At 38.7% G+C, this 21,466-nt stretch overlaps 1 protein-coding gene across 1 annotated transcript in view; it reads right to left on the bottom strand.

Moving 5' to 3' along the window:
• Positions 1-20,416, bottom strand: part of POLA1 (polymerase (DNA directed), alpha 1, catalytic subunit) — a gene marked incomplete at its 3' end in the record, with an annotated part of 78,350 nt that extends 57,934 nt beyond the window's left edge. The window contains exons 1-13 of the mRNA XM_010022228.1: positions 20,294-20,416; positions 19,198-19,294; positions 18,627-18,707; positions 17,702-17,817; positions 17,388-17,450; positions 15,897-15,995; positions 14,087-14,282; positions 13,689-13,854; positions 12,597-12,772; positions 9,128-9,240; positions 8,555-8,671; positions 1,723-1,797; positions 380-518 (exon numbers count right to left, since the gene is read on the bottom strand). Coding sequence (XP_010020530.1) covers positions 380-518; positions 1,723-1,797; positions 8,555-8,671; positions 9,128-9,240; positions 12,597-12,772; positions 13,689-13,854; positions 14,087-14,282; positions 15,897-15,995; positions 17,388-17,450; positions 17,702-17,817; positions 18,627-18,707; positions 19,198-19,294; positions 20,294-20,416 — 1,561 coding nt within the window. The remainder of the gene's footprint in view (positions 1-379; positions 519-1,722; positions 1,798-8,554; positions 8,672-9,127; positions 9,241-12,596; positions 12,773-13,688; positions 13,855-14,086; positions 14,283-15,896; positions 15,996-17,387; positions 17,451-17,701; positions 17,818-18,626; positions 18,708-19,197; positions 19,295-20,293) is intronic.
• Between the last annotated feature and the right edge of the window lie 1,050 nt (positions 20,417-21,466).

Raw genomic sequence — 21,466 nt, 5'->3', positions numbered from 1 at the left:
CTTATAAAGATATATTTTCAGAAAAAAACATGAATCTTAAGTTATCGAGAGAAGAAAGAGCGATACATTTCTAGGAAACTAACTTTAACTTTACGTGGCTTTAGGGTATGCACCTGCTAAGCACTGCATGGTTCCCTCTCACTGACATTCCAATTTATAATCTCATCTGTACAATGTGCAACTTTATATGGATAGAGCTCTCAAAAAATAAAGGAAAAGTTACAATTTGTACTAGATAATGAAAATTACACAGCTAAATTGCAAGGTCAATTTATAAAATTACAATTTATCAGTACAATTTAGATTTCCCCTCATCCCCCCGATCTATAATTATGTGTGTTTTCCAGCAACCAAGTATTTCACATGCAAGCCACCATACGTGGATTTTTTATTTCCAGCCAGCATGGTCCTTTGATCTTCCTATTCATCAAAAGGAGTTCCAGACTAGAGGTGTTGGTTCCAAATGCATGAGAAAATGTTTGTCCTTTCAGATCTTGGGGAAGCCGAGGGCAATCAGCCTAACAAGTAACAGAAAGCAATGAGTCGTTTCACCCCACAGAAGACTTCAAGGTAGACACACTATATTCAGACAGCACCTTAACAAAACTACACAATACCCAAGATCACTCTAATTTCCCACAAGCAAAGCCTTAAGCCATAATACCGTACAGTAATTGAAGAAATTACACTATTGACTCAACTTAAATAGGCGCATAACAAAATCAGGACAGTAATGTAAAAATGCACTGAAGCTAAAGTTCTTCATCCATACTGGATGTAAGACAGAAATATTATTATCAGCCGAGACTACAACAATGTTCAGTGACCATTTTAATAGAGAAACTGCTCATGTTGTCAACTTAATTAGATTGTTACAGCTTTCATCTTGTCTGTCATATAAAGACTGGATAAAGTGTTTCTGCACAGCTAAATTAAAATTCAAGACAGCTAGCAAATCTCTATGGGATGCTGCTTTTGCACCTAGAACTAGTATCTAAAAAATGGTTTAAAAAGGCATTATCCCAGAAACTGACCCCAAGACGTTCAAGACTGCTGAGGCTCTTGCATATGAAACCAAATCAAGTCTTTTTGCTAATGAGTAACAGCTATTGATGTTCTTATGGGAATTTTTTCCCAACCTTTGCTGCTCAATTTTAAAGCTCTTCAACAAATCTTTCTCAACCAGCTGCTATTTGCGAGAGCCATATAAGCAGAGACAACAGCTGTATTCTGGACATGGATTTAAAAAAACCCCAAACATTTAAGGGTAGTAAGTTAAAGTATCTTACCGTACTTTGGGCCCTGATCCAGTACAGCTAAAGGGTTGTCTAGTCAGTATCGACCGATTCAGTGGCAAGGCAATATAAAATAAGGCAGGATAATTGGGAATACACATTGTTGTAAATCAATAAGCAAATTCTGATGGGGGAGAAGGTGGGAGGAATGCAATAGTTGTAGGAAGTATTTTTAACTCCTCATGCTTTATTTACACAAATAGAGCCAACACTAACAAGTCAGTGTTATAGGTTGCCTGGCAATGAACTGTTTTTGTTACAGACTAACCAGCGTACAAATGATAAACCTCTAATTACAAGACAATGAGCAACTAACTACACACTGTAACTGAGGTACAGCCACTAGCTACTAAACACCAAATCAAATAAAATCATTAATTGGGTAAGAAAGCAGGTTACAGTCTTTCATCAGATTAACTATACTCACCGAATATTTAATTTCCAAGTATTCAGATTTTGCTGGAACATCCGGAATCTCAAAAGCATAATATTTTTCCACTTTCTATATAAAACAAAGATTTTTTTTCAGTATCTCCCAACTGAATATTTATTCTGTCCAATAAGGAAGCTAATGAAAAAGGCCAGACAAAACATACATCTCAAATACCATGGACTTGATCATATATTACCAATTCTGCAACTCATTATAACCATCTAAAGATAGTAAGAACATTATAAAAACATAGTAACAGTGCCTGTATTTAATCTTTTCAGGCTTTCTTAGCATGAAGAGGTTCTACAGATTTGACTTGCAAGCATACTAACCATTACAAAACAAAAAACATACAAGCTTAATAGCTATGGAACTCTGTAAATTCACCAGCTTCAGAGATACTCATGAGAACTGGTGGTTGCAACCCACCACAAAAATCACCAAATGACTGAGATGGAAAGGAATCTCCAAAGACTGTCCAGTGCAGCCGCCTGTTCAGAGCTGGGTCACCTACAGTGGGTTGCTCAGGGCCCTCTCCAGTTTGATTATGCCCAAGGATGGAGACTCCAAAGCTTCTCTGGGTGACCTGTGGCAATGCCTGTTCTCTCTTAAAGTAAAAAAGTGGTTCATGTTCTGATAAGTGTCATGTGTTTCAAATGCTCTTATACTCCAATGGGCATCAATGAGAAGAGCCCACCAGAGACATCTTTACTCCTCCCCAAGATGTTTATACACAGTGACAAGATTTCCACCACCAATCCCTCACCCCAAACTGTTTCTTCTCCAGGCTGAGCAGTCCCAGTCTCTCAGCCTCTCCTCACATGACAGATGCTCCAGGCCCTGTAATTATCTTTGTGGTCCTGTGCTGGACTTGCTCCAGCATGTGCATGTCTTTCTCTGTTTTTCAGTGCAGCTAGCTTTCAGTCCATCTCACTGCCCACATACCTAGCCCATACTTCATCAGTTTGTCTTTGAGGATGCTATGGGAAGACAGTGTTCAAAGCCTTACTAAAGTCAAAATAAACAGCAACTGTTGTCCCCCTGTCCACCAAGCCATTCATCTCTTCACAGAAGGCTACCAGCTTGATTAAACATTATTTTCCCTTTGTGAATCCACACCAAATGCTCCCAAGCACCTTCTTGTGCTTTGTGTGTCTGAGAAAGGTCATGGAGTTGTTGCTCCACCATCTTTTCCCAGGGCTTAAGGTGAGGCTGACCAGCCTCTATTTCACTGGAACCTCCTCCTCTCTGCTCATCTTGAGGATAGCTTTGACTTGCTTTTTTTCCAGTTCTCGGGAACCTACTCTGATCAACATGACCTTTTAAAGATAATTAAGTATGGCCTCACAATGACATCAGCCAGCTTCTTCTGCACTCATAGGTGCATCCCATCAGGTCTCATGCATTTGCATCTGTCCAATTTGTTTAAGTGTTCCCTAACCTGATCCTTCTCCACCTAGGACAAGTTTTCTTTGCTTCAGGCTTTCCTTCTGGTTCTCTTGGGAGCCAGAGATTGCTGAAGGATGGACTTACCAGTAAAGAGCAAGGTGAAGGAGACACTGAATATTTCTGTTTTTCCATATCCTTCATCACCACATTCTCTGTCCCTTTCAGCAGTAGGCCCACATTTTTCCCTAGTCTTCCTGTACCTATAGAAGCCTTTTCGACTGCTGTCTGCCTCTCTCACCAGATTCAACTCTAGGTGGGCTTTGGGTTTCTTTTTTCCATCATGATGTCACCTCCATTAGCCTGCCTTAAAATCCTGACCCATAAGCTCTTGGCCATGCTCTTTGGGCATGGAACCCAGGGCAGGACTCCATGCATTCTCATTGCTCTGACATGTAAAAGGGACTCTCTCTCCTCGCCATACCAGTCTGCCCTTCTGAGCCACACCCTATCCCACCATGTGTCTGTGATCCCAATGAGATCATATCCCTGTAACTGCACACAGTTCCACCTTTTGCACTGCATGCTTTAGTGTACCAGCACTTCAGAGGGCCACCCAAGAGAGCTGATTTCCCAACCATCTGCCAGCTCCTTATTACATGCTTAGAACAGAATCATTTCTATGACAGTACTGTATTTTTCATTTTGAGCAACTTGTCTTTTACTAGAAAGGGGTAGAGTTTCTTTATGTATCTCTAACAAAGATAGTTAAAGCAACCTCAAGTTCAGTACAACTCTACTGAAAGTATCACTTCTGCTTTCTTCAAGGACAGTAATCATTTTCTACAACATGCACAGGTTGTCAGTTTCTAAGAATAAGTATCTACACTTTCCAAATAACTACAATATTCTGTGCAACAATGCTATGGCACCTGCTGAAATGCCATGCCCTATCCTGTAACACATATGCTTGGCCCTGTCATACTTCACAAACCATGTGCACCACTGTTATATATTATTACGTTACGCCATAACTATGCTAGAACATTACTCTTACTACAAGAATTCCTAGAATTAAAAGGCATATTTTCACTGGACAGTGCACTAAGTTCAACACATCATACATAGAGTCAGCATAATATACCACCAGAGCAAGTTTAATAAGAAAAAATCACCAGAGCCTTGGGCGACATGGTTTAGTGCGAGGTGTCCCTGCTCATGGCAGGGGGGTTAGAACTAGATGATCTTAAGATCCTTTCCAACCCAAACCATTCTATGATTCTATAAATTGGAATAAAATTTACAAATAAACGAAATACATGCAGTTAGGTAAATTTGTTACTTTGTTTTAGGGTTGGGTGGTTTGTTTTGTTTGGGGTTTTTTGGGGGGGGATCAGCTGTAACTCCCTCAGAGCACTAGAATGAGCAGTTAAGCTTGCTACTTCTCACAACACTTCATTTTAAGGCTGCAAATCCTGGCTGGGAGAGGAGAGGGCCCTCTGCTATAAATAGGAAGAAGGCAAATCCAGAAACAACTATGTCATCAACAGCTATGTGGAAGCAGTAATACACCAAGTAATATAACTTGGTACAAGAGCACCGCTGTGAAGTCAGAACAGCATTACAAATTAGCACGCAAATGTAGATCTGAACTGTTGAGCCAAAGCAGCACCTCACATGAGCAGCACATCATAACCGTAACAATGGCAAGGCACTGCTTTTAACACATACTACTGGTGCCCTCCCTGTTGGTTTTTTTTTAATTTAAAAAACTCTGTCAGGCTTCAAACAAGTCCTTGTTGAAAACGCAAGCTGAACATAGTGTAAAAATAGTATGCTGCAGTGATTCATCTGCGTTATTCCACAGAGCTCAGCTCAATTACACAAGCGTCTGGTCATAACTGCAGTGAATGAATGCTTTGCTGCAGAGTAATCTGCCCTTCAAGTGGCCCTTCAGAAAGCAGTGATTAGCTGCTAAGTTCCTAAGTGGAGTAAGGCTCCTTTCAAATTGATTTGTGAAGACTTGCTAACTTGGCAGCAGTGCAACCCATTGAAGCCACAATTAGCAGCAGGTGCAGGAGGAAATGATACAGCTTAAGTGTATCTGCTCGCAAGAACGAAGTTTGGTGCTGGCAAGGCCAAGATGGATGCGCACACGCGCACAGAGAACAACCTGTCCCAATGTATAAACACTGGCTCTCTCTGCATCATCACAAAACTGGGCATTCTGAATAACTTGCATGGCAGGTATGCTAGTAATCTTTCTGATTTCCAGCTAATGAAGGATAAGAGCTTCTCAGTTTCACAGTACTATGCCAAAACTGAGACTTCGTGTTACTCTGAATGCATTGCTCACAAGTGCTCTGCTCACCCTAAGCAACATTGCCATTAGCTTTTTAAAACTCTTCCAAAACACCAACCCTTTCAACACACTAGCGAAACACTGGCTGCATCACAGAACAGGGGAGTTCTGTGAAGAACTAGAGCGAATTAGCTTTTACAGTCACAATTGTACAGAGATGACTTCTTGAAGCATTCACTCAGCTGAGTGCCAGTACCATTTCGACCTGAGACCTCTGTACAACCTATAGAAGCACAGAAGCCAGGGCTGTATATAATGACACATCTCTGGTGGTATGACTGCAATGTAACAAAAGATGATGACTCCTTATGAAAAACAGATTAATAAGGTACAAACCAGGCAAACAGAGGTCTCTCAGGAAGGAACAAAAGAGCGTGCAGTAATGGGACAACGCCACTCCTTCCACAGTTATCTTGCAGGCAAAAGGACGCCCTGCTGCAAAGATGTAAGCCTGGCCAGATTTGGTGCCACTTGTTCAATTTTGTGCTAAGCTAGAATAGCTGAGTTACTGTAATACTTTCCTTGAATAACCCTGCAAAGGCCTCACCAACAGCCTTGCTCTCCAATACTATCTTTTCTTTTACCTCCCACACTACTTTTGCCATACCCTCCTGGTAGCTCCAGTTCTCATTAAACCCTTCCAGGAAGCAGTAACTATCAAAATCAGCAGAACGCTGAATAGCCTTTTACCATGTTAGTAAAATTCAGTTTACTGAAGAGTCCAATGAATTCAAACAGAAATTGAATTCTTACTGTTACCAGAAACAATTGTGGTACATTTTTTCAGAACTTCTCTGCACTCCCAACTATCCTTATTCATTAACTAAATTTATAAATTTGTTTCTTTTGCTGAAACTGCCCTTTGAATAGCTTTCTTGCTGCTCATCCCCTTTTAATGTTTTTAGAGAGCAAAAAGGTCTTAACATTAGTCTTCACTTTACTAGGGTAAAAAAATAAATAAATAAGTAAAGCTCTTTCATAATTATCTCTAGTATAACTGAATCTTCTTTTGTCTCATCCTTCTAATTACCATCTTTTGTACATATTGTAGCTTGAGTTAATCTTTCCTCATAAGGGTGATCTAGTTTTAAGATTATTCTAGGTAAGGTCTGAACAGTGCCTTTGTGCTGCTACTTCCCTACTCCTGCTAGGGATTCCTCCTGTGTAACACCCAGGGACCCCAGGTGCACTGTAGCCATGAGTCCAGACAACAAAGTTGGGTCTTTCGCCCCAAGCTCTGTGTAAGCTCAGTGAAAATTTGATAAGCTATGAACTAATGTCAGAAATAACAGTTCAAATACTTCCTACATATGTTTTACCTTGATTTTTAAAAGCCAAGGTTAAAACTATATTACTTCATTAACCTCACTCACACTATTCTTCCATAGAACAGGCGGAGGTTTCCTTAGATTCTGTTAGCAGATCTGCATTTCTTTAAAGGTATCTCCCCCTCCTTCCATCCCTGGAGTACAAGTGTTTGTATCCTCTTTTTTAATGAAGAATTTATTTGCCCCAAGTTTCCTCCCTCATTCCTGAAAGGATCTTTGAAAAGTGAGCTGTTACAAACTTGGCTTTTTACCTATTGTTGAATTCATTCATTTCTGATCCCCATACATAACAATGAAGTTATAATCACCTCTACAAGAGAAATAACACTAAGAAAACTGAAAAAGCTAAATTTGCATCAGAGTATTGAGAGGCAAAATAAGCTAGTACCAAAAAAAAAACCCAACAAAATTTTTACAGTACTAATGATGTAAATAATGCACTAAGCTACACACTGATAAAAAGATGACATCATGCATGAATTTGCCATTTGAGAAACACTGATCGTGTTTCCGCTTTAACAATGTGAACTTTCAGGATTACTCTAGCTTTGGATTATGTGACCTCCTGGGGGTCTTTCCAACCATTACCATATTAATTACCGTATGAACTTGTTTTTATTTTCCCTTATTTATGTCTTTTTAAATTCCATTCTTCCTGCATTTTTACTTGCCATCGATTTCCTGATCAACCATTCAGGAACAAATCCTGCCAAGACACAAGACTGCCAACCTGGGAAAAGTTACAACTGATCCCACGCTGAGTAATGACAATGAAAGCCAGCTTTGCCAGATATGTTATTTCAAGAAACAGAAAAGTTTCTGTGCACTTCACTCTGAACAAATCTTTTCCTCTAACTTACATGTTAGCCATGACCTTTCCCCACACAAACTTCCCAACAGACAAATGCTTTGTGTAAATGAACAAGAAAGCTTTCTCACACTAGCAAACTAATTCAGTCCAAATCTGCAACAATATCAGTGGTATCAGCTCTTTTCCTGCAAGCCTATGACAAGAATTATATTACTACATCTGCAAATTCCCCATTATAACAAGATTTTGGTTTTTTCAATGTTCTTTTAAGGATCTGTTGAGCAAACAGAACACAGCAAAATAACGCTGTAAGATCACTGCCTGTAACTGTAAGCCAAGAACAGCTTAAGTTTCAAGACTGGATGACAGTCCTCATAACTTGTTACCTCCTGCAGAAACACACTATGACATCCCCTGCTCCAAACAGCAAGGGTGAGAAGCAGCATGAGACATTCCAAAAGATAAAGTTCAATATGACATCTGGCCAAGTGCAAAGATGGTCTCATCCCAGTGTACCGACGTATCTGCTGGACAACACAATCTTTCATTTTAAACTTGAACAGCATGAGCTGATACCCAGGCTTCAGGTATCAGAACTTTTATCCATTCTGTATTCCCAAAAACAGCTCAGCGAGCAAGAAAGGCAGCCTGACACTCAACCCAGTTCCAAAGAAGCTAATGAATGAGTAGTTCCAAAAGCAGCATGTTTAAACTTCTGGTGAAACAATCATGTTGGAGATTCACCATTCTTAAAGGATTACAGATATTTCGGAAGACACTGGGATGTTTTTTTACAAGCAAATACACTTACATGTGTCATTGTTAGGAGTTACGTATTTGTATTTCAGCATAACCTCACCCACTGGACAGTGTTTCAACAGACTTCCCACCTCACCAGCCACAACAGAAAAAGACAAAGTAGGATGCTTGTAGACAAACCTTGGATTTGAACTTCATGATCTTATACTTGGGTGAAATGCAGTCATTAAATTCCTTGAAAACACTCATTATAGTTACTGGAGTCTCCATCTCTTTGCCAGTAGATAGGTCCATTTCCTCAAAAACACAAGTCGGGTTTTACAAATTAACAAAAAATGCCAGCAGACATGAGCAACAGGTTGAATTTTGCTTTGCTATTATGAATGAGGTACCTCTTCTTTAATGGAAAACTACAATGCAATCAGCCAAGAAAACATAAATTTAAAAAATACTATTTGAAACAGTGTTTAAAAAGCACTAAGTTTTCTAATAATACTTCAAGACAATTTTATTTCCTAAGCAGCAAGTCTAAAAGCAACAATTTGTCTGCAGTTGTTAGGGTCAGGGGGGAAGCAACAACCCTCCACTCTGCATCTCACCTGATATACCATGTATAGATTGTATTCAACTTTATCACCTACATCAGACAACACCAGCTTCAACAGTTCCCATAAACGCACTACTAGAACTCATAACCTGCCGTAAGCAGCATGAAAGGTACTTATGTTTGACATGCTTAAAAGATACACTTACTGTTTCACGTGGCAGTAGATAAACAGTTCTCTCAATATTTTTCACTGTCACACAGCAGCTGACATAGGTGTTTGCAGATTCAATCCACACTTTCCCAAACAAAAATACCACACCTAAGGAAGAAGGGCAGAGCAGAAAATTCAATATGCAGTTCTTAAATTCATCATTCTTAAAGTTGCTTAAAGCAGCTTCTTATGTATTCTTGCACAGAAACACAACTTCTGGCTTAGGTCCTTGAGCAACAAATCTTTCTGATGCATCAGCACATTTTAAATTGTTTTAAACACCAGCTTTATAAATAGATACCTGGTTCATCATGCTCCTACCTCCATCACTACAGTAACAACTCGATATGTGAAATTCAAAATGGCATCACACAGTCCCAGAATACTGTTCTGATATTCCATCTGATATTTGTTTGATAATTCATGGAAAGAGGAAGGAGAGAGAAGTCAATGAAAGTTGAAGATAATCAGAATGCCTGTGCCGCCAATCATTCCTGAAACATGTTATCTGCATTTTTCATTCTTCAGGTAGACCAGTGCAACTAACTCATTTTTCCTACACTTCAGTAGCAGAGCTCAAGGCTCTACTACTAAGAAAACCTGCAGAAATACATTCTGCAGGAAACAAATAGAAGCTGACCAACTGTAGAAAGTTTTCCACTGACTATTTTTACAAATGAGGACACCAAAAGATTTATGACATTGTAAGAAATTGTGCATGCTAAGACAGCAATTGTAACCAAGATAGACATTCAGAAAGCCTATATAGAGCAGGACTAGTGCAACTGACTTCACTGTGGATCACATCATTATTGTACACATGTATCTCTGAGCCACAAAGAACGTAGCATTATCACAAAATGCTGCAAAATGCTAATCAAGTGATGTTAAACTTTGAAATAACAGAACAAAGCCAGCTGACTTTCACATACAGTTTATGAATTACAAGTAAAATAAACTTCTGAGCACAACTCAAAAACGTTACTTCGCCCGAGTTCCCTTCAAACTCAAAATAATTTGAAATTTGATTACAAAAGAAAGACACTCTTCCTACAGTACAACTACTATTGATGAAATCAGAATACCAAAACTGACACTGTCTCAGAAACAATGTTTCACATAGAGAAGATTTTGGAACCTGCATTTCTCCTTGGTCTGACGATGCACAAACAAGTGCTTGGTTAAGAGTTATAATTTATCTTTGCCATACGATCTATCAGATGTAAAGACACCTTTCTTACTCCAGTGGATCAAAGATATATCAGTGAAGATGCACTAAGATGGATGACAGTCAGAGTGACAGGCTAAGAAAAACCATCTTTTGAGTAATAGATGTGAACAAGACTACTTTTGTCAAGGACAGAGAATGCTGCAGTTTTGAAGATGATGAGAGCGAGGATACAAGCTTCAGCTGCACTAAGTATTTTAGAGATTTTAATACAGAGCAATCTTCAAGATTTAGACAGTTTGAATAAAAGGATCTAGAAAGAGTTCAAATTACAGATCTAAGTGACAGGGAAGATGAAGTTCTTCTCCCCAATGGTTTTTTTAAGTGATAAAACCCTCAGGTAGGTTTGTGTCATACAGGAAGATGAAACTATAGGAGAGACCACAAAATGGTAGTTGGTTGCTTGAACAGCTGGCAATATTAAGGGCATGGAGAAGTTAACCTGTCAGAGGCATACATATAAGCAGGTGAGGTAGAAGAAAGGATGCATGACCCAAAGATAGGGTAAAAGGCTGCCTGGATTGCGAAGACATTTCGACCAAGTCTAGCTTGGAAAAAATAAAAGGTCTGAATCCCCAAATTTCACTGAATCAGAGTAATTAAGGATTGAAGGAAGCTTTGGAGGTCATCTAGCCGAACGCACACCACCCCCAGACACACTAAACGCAGGGATAACTTGAAAAAGTATTTCAGAAACATTTCATATGTAAAACCAAGAAACGAGAGAACTGGTATCAGGCCCTATCCCCTCTAAACCTGACTGTGGAAAGAAGAAATTAAAAAATGGGTGTAAAGCTTATCAAACACAGTCTGTGAGAAGAAAGATCATGCTACCAAGGAACCAAAAGGCAACCCAAGTCAAGAGACAGTGAAAATGTCCTGCAGAGGGGAAAGAAAGGGCAGGTTTTATTCATTATTTCTTTAAAAGGTTAAAAGTATTCTATTCTCTGCCTAAGATAGTAATGGAAATTATGAAAAGTAAGCCTCAAAAAAATCATTAAGTTTGAAGGAGTCTTATGATTATGCTATGGTATTTACTCTTCAGGCAGTGCATTTGACATCACAGCAAATGAGGCATAAACAAAGATCATGAACATGTTAAACAAAAAGCAGTACCAAAATTTTCCCTTCTACATTACTAATTGAAAACAGGTGCAGTCTTTATTATTCAATCCTGAAAAAGTCATAATGAGAAAAGAACACTCCTTGCATGCGAGAAACAGAAATCTTTTCGTAATTAAGTTCCATTCAGCAAGTACTGACTAAGAAGACAAAAAAAAAAGGAAAAAGAACAATAGTGGGGTCTTTAAAAGTAGCAATTTTATATTAGAGCCATTGATTTCATCAAGATATCTATGATTATTACCACTCCCACCAGCAAGCTGTTCAGCCCAGCACAGTCTCGTATTTAAGTTTGGCATCCCAGCTCACAACAAAAGGTGTAACAGAGAAACACATCTGACTCAATGCTTACAGCATCAACACCAAAAAGACTTCAACAACATATGGAAGAACCTTCCGGTAAACCTACATGAAGCACAAATTAGAATCCAAGATCCTAAAGCTGCTGAGGAAATGCGAAGACAGACGAGAAGTGCTTAGAGCAGATGTGAACATGAGTTCTTTTGTCAGGACTGAGATTAGAATGCTGCAGTTTTGAAGACTGTGAGAGCTACAATTCATACTTCAAGTGCACAAAGTATTTTAGGGATGCTGATCCAAAGACAGTCTTCAAGATTTAGACAATCTGAATAAAAGGATCTAGGTAGACCTTGTATTTTCAGGCCACCTTCCTCCCTCGATAGATATACTTCCTCTTCATATAAAATTGTATACCTGCTATGGTACAGACTTTCTAACAATTCACCAGAATTTTAAGTTACGTTTCCAGAAACAAGAAAAAAGAATGCTCAATTGTTGCACCACTGTGTAAGGAATTAACCTAGAGTATACATGGTTTTAAGGAGGCCAATGCAGTGGATCACCAACAGTGAGAAGTGCTAGTAGTTTCCTTTGTACATCCCTACTACTACACTAGACCAAGAGACAACATTCTCACTTCTCCAAGTCATAGTGCTCTGCACTGATGACAGAGGTGAGGAAAATTAGGAGATGAATGCACAAGTTATAAAGCACAGAGAGACAGGGTATTTAGGCACAATTCAGGCAAGTCTGAAAATACCGGTTACATAGAAAGAATCAAAATGGCATTTTCTGCCTTTAAGTGAACAGTTACCTGGCTGACTGTACTGATCTTCATAAGCATCCAGCCAATAAAATCTTAAGACTTGATCATCATTTTCTCCATTCACAAGTGGAAGGAGGTTGGGGTCCAGCTGAATTTCTGCTGCTACTAGATCAGCTTCATCCTCATCAACTCTATCCCAACATGAGATATCTGGGAGAGAACTTCTGCAGGTTTTGCAGAAGAAGAAACAATAAGCAAAAATATGCCTTTGCTATAACCACAACTGTTTTGCTTTTTTTTAATTCCCTATATTCTCACACTTTTTGTTGCTCTTTCCACTACCAAGCAACATTCCCAAAAGTTGGGTTTCCTCAGATTTCTTCTGAAAAGCAGGATGGAATGACAAACAGAAAACCCCATATACAAGTACCATTCTCAGTACACAAAAAAACAGGCTTTAAAAATCATTCACCTGGTATGTCAGCCTTTGTCATTCAAGCCTTTACAGAACAAATATATCCACCCATCTGTACAGCTGCTCAGCGGTAACAACAGATTATTTCAACAAAACTACCTTTTCAGTCATTAAATGTTTAAGTCTTTTTGATTATTCAAATTTTTACAGTTTAAAGTTATGCAAACATATGATTCAAAATTCTTCCACATAATCAAGAAACACAGAGGGAAAAAAAACAAACAACTTTTTTCCTATTTCCAAAGACACAGCTGTTCACCATGTGAAATTACTTTTAGTGACAATACTTCTAACAACAACTAACCTTATGAAATACCTTCATAGATGCTTAGAATAAGCATCATTAGCAATTCCTCATTTTTGCTTACTGGCATCAAACTTCATTTTTCAACACCTACACTGAGACATCTCAGTGTACCAAAATGCGTTAATGTCATGTGCTAAGCTGCCAAAACACCAAGTATTTTTCAATTAAGTAGCTACCTGCACGTTCAGCATTACCATTTTAACACCACTATAAAAAAAAATAATCGCATAGCACTATTATCATTCTGTCTATAGCACAATTATCCCATTGGCAAAGAGAAATATGAAGATAAATCTAAGGTTTATGGATATTGAAAGGCTTCCTGGTGGAAAAAGAAAAAAGAAAAAGAGACTCTTACAAGACAGATGTCTCCTTCTTCTCTGATTCCAGCTGCTCTGTCTTCTTTCCAATTTCGTTGTCTCTCTTTAAGCTTTCAGCTGTCTCAGGTATAGTTTCCACATGCTCTGCTTCCATAGGTTCATCAAAGTCCTCCTCACCAAAATCCATCATTCCTTGACCATCATCTGAAGTGTTGCACATAGAACTTAAGGCTTGAATCATTAAAATGACACAATATGTACTACAGCAGTATTTGTAAATAGCATACTATATGCATAAGCATATACAGTATTAATGTACAAAGTATCACATTTAAGCTATCTAAGCATCTAATTACAGTAAGTTAAGAAGTGTTTTAGCACTAATACACCTTATTTAAAGAGTTTCCAGAACTGGGTTTAGATTTCTTTTTGATACCTTCAATATCTTTCTCTCCTGTTGTCTTCACTATTCCCCCATTTTCTGTAGTTGTTTGCTCATATTTGGTATCCTCATTTTCAGAGACTATGGCAGATTTTGCTGTGTAATTGGGATGTTTAGGATGAAATGAAGCTGGAGGAAGATTGTCCTTTCTGAGACGAGCAGGAGCTTTCTTTGATACAGGCGTGATTACCTGAAAGACATTTCAGCCATGAGTTTGAAAAAAAAAATCTCTTAAGAGCATAAAAGGGGAAAAAAAACCCCAGCACTTACTATTTACAAAACTAGTAACCAGGACTAAAGGAAGAGTTCCAAATATTTTTCATCATGATAGCTGAAACTCCAAAAACTCCTCAAGAGTAAACTTCAATTCTACACCATCATTCCTGCCGTGATGTGTTCCTACTATAATTTTGAAAAGCATTTTACAACAGGCCATATTTTTTATGATTTTTTTGTGATATTGATTAAGTTTGTGGTTACTTTCACTGTTTTCCCACGTAACATTACTCCATTCCTAAATCAAAACCTCGGTGTCAACTGAGTATATAACTATCTGTCAGGCAAGGAAAGAGCCTGGAACAACCAGGGAAGACCAATATGGCAGTTTAAATCTGTTCATATCAGTAATGAGTTCACAATGTCTATGGGACACCATGAGTCTAGAAAGCAGAGTGCTTCTCCATTGCATTTCTTCATGCTACAGACACAACAGGTAGAGTGAGGAAGACAAAGAAATTGCATTTCAGCATGCTCTGAAAGCCTGAGCTCTGAGGCAGGAAGCACTGAGTTTGCTTTTCAGACAGGATGCCACTACAGTAGCAGCTACAGAATCTCTTCTTAACAGAGCATGTTTATGAAGTGATGAAGTGGCCACCACCATCACCAGCAACAGGTCTCTGCATCTACTGACCCTTAACCTGTGGCAAGGTCCAAAACCTCTATCTTCAGGGAAAGCTGTTATTGACAGACATAGAATTTAGCATTGAACACAATCATTTCTAGGGTTTTAATCTCAGTTCAGCTACTTCTACGGTGGCCAACAGCAAATTCAGCCCGTCACTTGTCTTAAACAGAAAGTAAACACAACTTAAGATGCCTTCACAAACAATTTTTTGCTACCTCAGCTGAATGAATTTATTCATACTTATACTTCTGCTCATCTCCTGAAGTAGAATGCATCACTGTCATGTCACTTGTATGTCCACTTATCATATTTTATTTTTATGTTTAAGCCTTCATTCCTCATCTTCTTCATCTATTTCATCGTCCAAGATCTCAAATTCCTCCTATGTTTGAGAATCGATTTCCTTCTCGGTGTTTCCTACAAAAGTGACCACTGTTTTGCACCCTAAGGACAAAGACCCCCTCTAACTATGTATCTGTTTTTTATTATTTCAGTTGCTTCTAGGCTCCAACACAGGTGTTGAACTGAGCGCCACTGGTGACCATTTTCAACATACGAGTTGATGTCACTATTACACAAGGTTTCACAAATCAGATTTGTGGTCTGCTCCATTTGCCCTCTACAGATCTTACCAAATATCTCATTGTAAAGTCCTTTTCATTTACCAGAACTCTTAACAAAACGCCAGCCTTTCATTCTTAGCAGCTTGTCCTTCCTTTTATTCCAAAATCTTCCACTAAGGTAAACTCTAACCACAGCTTAAATGAAGTTACACAGTAACGTTGCTAAGGAAGCTAATGAGAAAGGTAATTTCTACAAGCAGAAGTAAAGCAATATTCAAATCAACCAAAATACAGATTAATACTTATTGATGAGAACTTTTTTGATCTTTTCCTTTACCTTAGGAGTTTGGGACTGCACAGAGAAAGGATTCAGTGGAACTCCAGCAGGCCTTTTCCTTTTCAGCATTACAATAGGCGGTGGACTTAGCTGAACAGTCTGAATATTGAAAGAAAAAAAGAAAGTGGCATTATTTAGTGTCTTTTGTCTTAGCTAGTAACATTTTCCATCAAAGAAAACACCAGTATTTCTTATTTGCCATGAAAACATACCTCCTAATACACAACTCAGTCACAGAAAAAGGAAGAGTTATCTGACCAATGAAACCACGAAGACAGACACTAGATTTTTTTTGGTAAACAGTTTGAGACAAAAGATGTCATAAGTGGAACAGTTTTCAACCATGGGCATTTCAATAGCTAACCATGCCCTTGATGCATAAGTATCAGAATAACTGGTGGGGTGTCTGCTGAAACAGTAGTACTGAGCAAACATGCCTTAAGAAAGGCAGAAGTGCTCTTTCAGCAGAGTCACACTAGAGAAAAACCCATTCTAATTTATTTACACATACGGGTATTTTATACTTATCAACAGCTAGTAACAAAAGAAATTTTAGAAAACAAACAACAAAGCAAATAGTGTAATTATTAGCATCATTTTCCCTAATCGATGCTCCATAAAATATGACAGCATTAAAAAGCATTTGCTTAATGATTTGAGGGGGTTTGATAGCCTAAGATACTATAACTAATGAGATGTCACAGGGAGGAGTGAAATAGCAAGGGCTCAAAACCAAGAGAACAACTTTACACTGGAACATCAATACCTCTCTTACTGCCCTGTAAAAATACATTATCCTTATTATGATACAACATATTTCATTTCAGTATCTCATCACTACAGCAGTTTCACAGTTTACATGTGAGCAATCCATTTTAAGAAATCCTGCTATGGGGCATTAGCTCATTGAAAAGTCATTCATGATGAGGAAGAGCCTTATTTGAGGCAGTCCAACCCGGCTACAGCAGCCATCCTGCACTATTAACTCTGAGGAAGTGTTAATCTGGTTCTGTGCAGCAAACTGTGGAAAGCAGGAGGCAGGCAGAAGTTCAGGCTACGTCATCTGCTGAAAGAGTCCTCCCTCAGCTCCTCTTGTAACCCCAACACACCAGATCGAAATATCTTGCAGTATACTAGCTGCAGCACTCTGATATACCTATATGGCACACATGATTCAGATGCAGGTAAGTCCTGTTTCACTCCAAACTGACTAAAACCTAGAAGGCTGCACTAGCACAGGCTCTACGTTACATTAATATAAACCATCTCTAATCAGGACATAATAGTTTGAGCTTATCAAACCAATACAGTCATGCAACCTCTGCATGGTAGAGATGACAGGTACACTGCATATATATGTGGAATATACCAAACAGATGTGCTATGAAAGAAATCAATCTCAGGTTTTACAAAGTCTTTATTTTCCTGATCCCACAGCAAGGAATATTAATGGATTAAGGTGATTCAGGCAAATTTTATTAATATACTTACTTCAGCATTAAGATCTTGAAGAATATCTCCTAGTAAATCATCTTTTGATAGGTCCACAGTTTTCTGTAAAGTTAACAAATTAGGCAGTTCTCAGTTATATGTGAAAACCCAATGAGGAGACCAGCAGCAAATAACTAAGGGTTTCTACAAAACACACACAATATTTCCAGGAATGCTCCATACACAAGAGATTAGAACAGGAGTTTATGTGTTGCTAGACACAAGAAACTGAAACAAGCCCTTGTTTTATTCCACTCACACTGAAACACTCCAAACAAGTCAGAAATCTTTAAATTCAAAATGTAAAAACTTACATCTGTGTTTTTCTTCCCAGCACTGGCTATAAACATAGACTTAATCGTGTTTGGCTTTGACACCACAGATTTTTTCACATTCTTTTTATCAACTGTAGATGTTTTGCCACCTTTTCCTACAGAAAAATATAAAATTTTGAGTGCTACATCAGAAAAGCTCAATGTTTAATGGTCCAGTTATTAGCATGAATAAGCCTACTTTTTCCACCTTTACACTGCTGGCTGAAATGAAGCCTAATCATGTGTCTCTCGCTACCAGCTTTGTAATGGCTGTCATGCATACACAAAAAAAGCAAAACCCTCTTAGCACCTAACCTAATATTAAACCCTATCTTTCCTAATCATATCAGAGATGCTCTTTGCATACTCAAGTTCATACTCCACAAAAAGGACCAAGATACTTTACATGGAAGGATCTCCAGAAAAAAGCAAAACAAAAAGCAGACAAAAAAAAGTGTCCCGAAGTTCGGCACTAGGCTTGGATTCTCTCTACATCAGAGTCAATTTCTCCAGGTGGCTTGCCACCACCTTCACAAAAGTTGGCAAAGTCATTTGATCCCAGATCCTTAAAAGTGCACAAGTATTTCAGTGGCCAGAGAGATGACGCATTCTTTAGACGCTGGCTTTGAAATGCAAGATCATTTCTAGATGCATTTGTTCTAGAAGTAAATATATATCCCACAGAAGTCTGTGAACAAAAATGCCCCAATAGTGTTGAAGTAGTTACAGCAATTTAACTTCAATCTGTGGACCTCTACCATCACCATCATGGCGGCTAAACAGAATCCACAGGCATAGAACTACAGAGCTTTGAGTAACATGCCATTTGGCCAAATTTACCACATACGGATGCCAAGAAGTTGCCCATTTTAGGTACGTTTTTAGAGCCACTTAAGACATTCTACAGCGATCATGTTCAACCTACCTTTCCTACTGGAACCAAGAGCATCATCATCCAGATCTTCATCAAAGATTTCCCTTCCATCTTCAACATAACCTATCCCATCTGTAGAAAAACAAATTGTTAAAAATTTACATTTCATATTCTGTCTTCTGATATTTCTAAATACATCTATAATCAGAAGTTTTACATATTTAAATACTTTTTCCCTTTAGTACAGAGCAAAAGTCATAAAGGCAAAAGTGTTGAAAACTACAGCACTCTCAGCTGTCTTGCATTAGACTAAATACATTGTTACGCGTTTAATCCGGAATTATCAATTACAGTACTTCTTTTTGAAGTTACATCGCTGACAACTGGAAATAAAATTTCACAACCACTTCTTAATGGATAAATCTTTTCATTACCATCCTAGCACACTACTGTGAGAACAATGCAAAAGATTCATTTCCATGTAAAAGCTTGTCTCTTTGTCTCCTAAAACAACTTCTAACAATGACCTAACTATAACTTACCTCAAATCATGAACATTATGAAGCCTAATTGAGTTATAACACTATAATCAAAATAAGTCTCCAAATTAATCTTAACTTACCATCATCAACAATCCAGTCATCATCCTGACGTTCTCTGACCATCTTGGAGTATTCATCCTCATCTACTTCATCATAAACGCCTGTGAACTCCTCAACCTACAGCAGAGGTATACTGAGATTAACAGTTCCCATATCATTACTTATTAATACAGGTCATCAATAAGAACATAAAAGTTCCAAAGAAATGCGCCATTTCCTACACTGTTACATGGTTCACAATCCGTAAGCAAAGTTATTCATTCAGCTTAAGTTTCTTGTTAGGCAGTGAAACGTTATCATTTGTTAAAAATATCACAGAATATGCGAAGTCAAAAATCTACTGAAGCACTGGCAGAGATTTCATTTGAAACTGAACTGATTTATTGCTCATTTCATATTGAAAATAAGCCTAGCAATGGAGACTTCAGACCTTTGGGTCTACTCTCCAACACCACGATGAGCTCAATGAAAAGGAAGGTAATTTGATGTGCCCAAGCATAATGCTGAAGATGCTCTTCTGTGCCTCAGAGTAAATTTGTATGTTAATGATCTACACACTTCAGGCTTCTTTAGATTTATTCACCTCAATGTGGAAGTCACTTACTGTTGTTATTACTATTAATTGGACAGTATTGATGTTACACTGCCAGATTTCAGTTCTACCAGTTAAATATTTAAATGTTGGGTTCTTTGTGGACAGACAGCATACCAATATTAATGGATTTCAGTCTTGTAAAGCTCTGGAATTCATTTAAAGTTTAAAATCATTTGAAGTAAAAAAAACCAAAACCGTATTTCCTATCATAACATTAATTATACAATTAAATTTTAAAAGTTGGTCCTTCCCTGTGGGATAGTTCTCAAGCCATACCAAGCATGTTTGACTTGCAGTTGATAAAGCTGTTTTAGTTTTGAAGACAGAAAGGAACAAATAAATACCAGAAAGCAGCAAAACAATTACTGTTAGCTTCCAAAAAACATACTCCCTCAAAAAAAAACAAAAGCTGATCTGAAAGGCAGATTGTTTCCCGTAACTTTTAGCTATGTGTAAAGGGTAGTTCAGCATCTCAGCTCACATTCACTTTTTATTAAAAAGAAAAGATGAGGCATTTTTACCTCATACTTTAGTTTTTCACCAGCTTTGGCTTTTTTCAGACGTTCCAGTGCTTCTTGCTGGCCTCTTCTAGACTTTTTCTCACGTCTAGAACGTGATGCTGCAAAGCCACCAGATTCGTGCATAGCTGCAATTAATTAAAACCAGGAGAGAAAAGTTTAGTGATGAGCTGCTGTTACCTTTGGTACTTAGTGTTCACTGATGTATTAATAGATGGTTTAAAATCAACACAGAGACCTACTTGGCTAAAAGCAGTCACGGATGGCTCTCATAAAAGCCAGTTCTGGAAGAGGCATGGTATCAGACAGACAGAGAGATCAAACAGACTTCACATTCAGCAAGAAGCTACCACCTAGATTTCCAAAGCACCTCTCCAATCTCATCATCTGCAAAGGATCCCCCACTCGTTCCCTGGGAATTTCCAGCTCTTTATTTTGCATGTCTCCATGACAACTCAGGAATAGACAGGCTTAGAAAAGACCTATATTGCTACAAAGCAGTAATGTGGGTTTTGGTGGTTTCACAATGTTTGAGTGCAGCTAGACCAAGATGAACAAGGAGCAATCCATTCACAACGTTAAGACTGATGCTCCATTTCCTTTTACACTTTCTTCCCTTCCCAACGCTATCCTCAGCAAGGTGACCTCTGCTTCTCTTGACCTTCTTCTCTTAATTTTTTTGGGGGGGAACATTTATCTGAGCACAGAGAATGAATGGCCCCAATTCAACTGACAAAACCAGACAACAACCAGAAGTAAGGCTGTGTATGGGTTGTGTGATGAGCTGAATGCCCCGGCTGCACGCAGAGGAGACCGAGGGCTAGCGCAAGCCCCCAGGCCAGGCCAGGCAGCAAAGAGGAAGGTCTGTCGCTTCCTGGTGACAGCAGGATGCCATACTGTTAACAGAGCTGCACCGAGGCCGTGCTGCTGAGCCACGAGTAAGGATTTGTATCGCTAAGGGCTGGGATAGGCTAAAAAGGGGCATTTACACTGCCTGGTACCCGATGAGGAAGAACTGCAAGGATGCAACGTTCAGGGTGCATTTATACAAGACTGCCTGCCAATTCTTTGTATTTACTGTAAGCAGGCGCCTAAGGCTACGCGCTCCTCCAGACACAAACGCGTGTGCACCCCTCGCTAAGACCACCCGCACCGGCCGGTCCCTCAGCAGCGAAG

This window comes from Nestor notabilis, unplaced genomic scaffold, assembly GCF_000696875.1.
Source record: "Nestor notabilis isolate BGI_N333 unplaced genomic scaffold, ASM69687v1 scaffold7049, whole genome shotgun sequence".
NCBI lineage: Eukaryota > Metazoa > Chordata > Aves > Psittaciformes > Psittacidae > Nestor > Nestor notabilis.
This window is presented reverse-complemented; position numbering and strand designations above follow the sequence as displayed.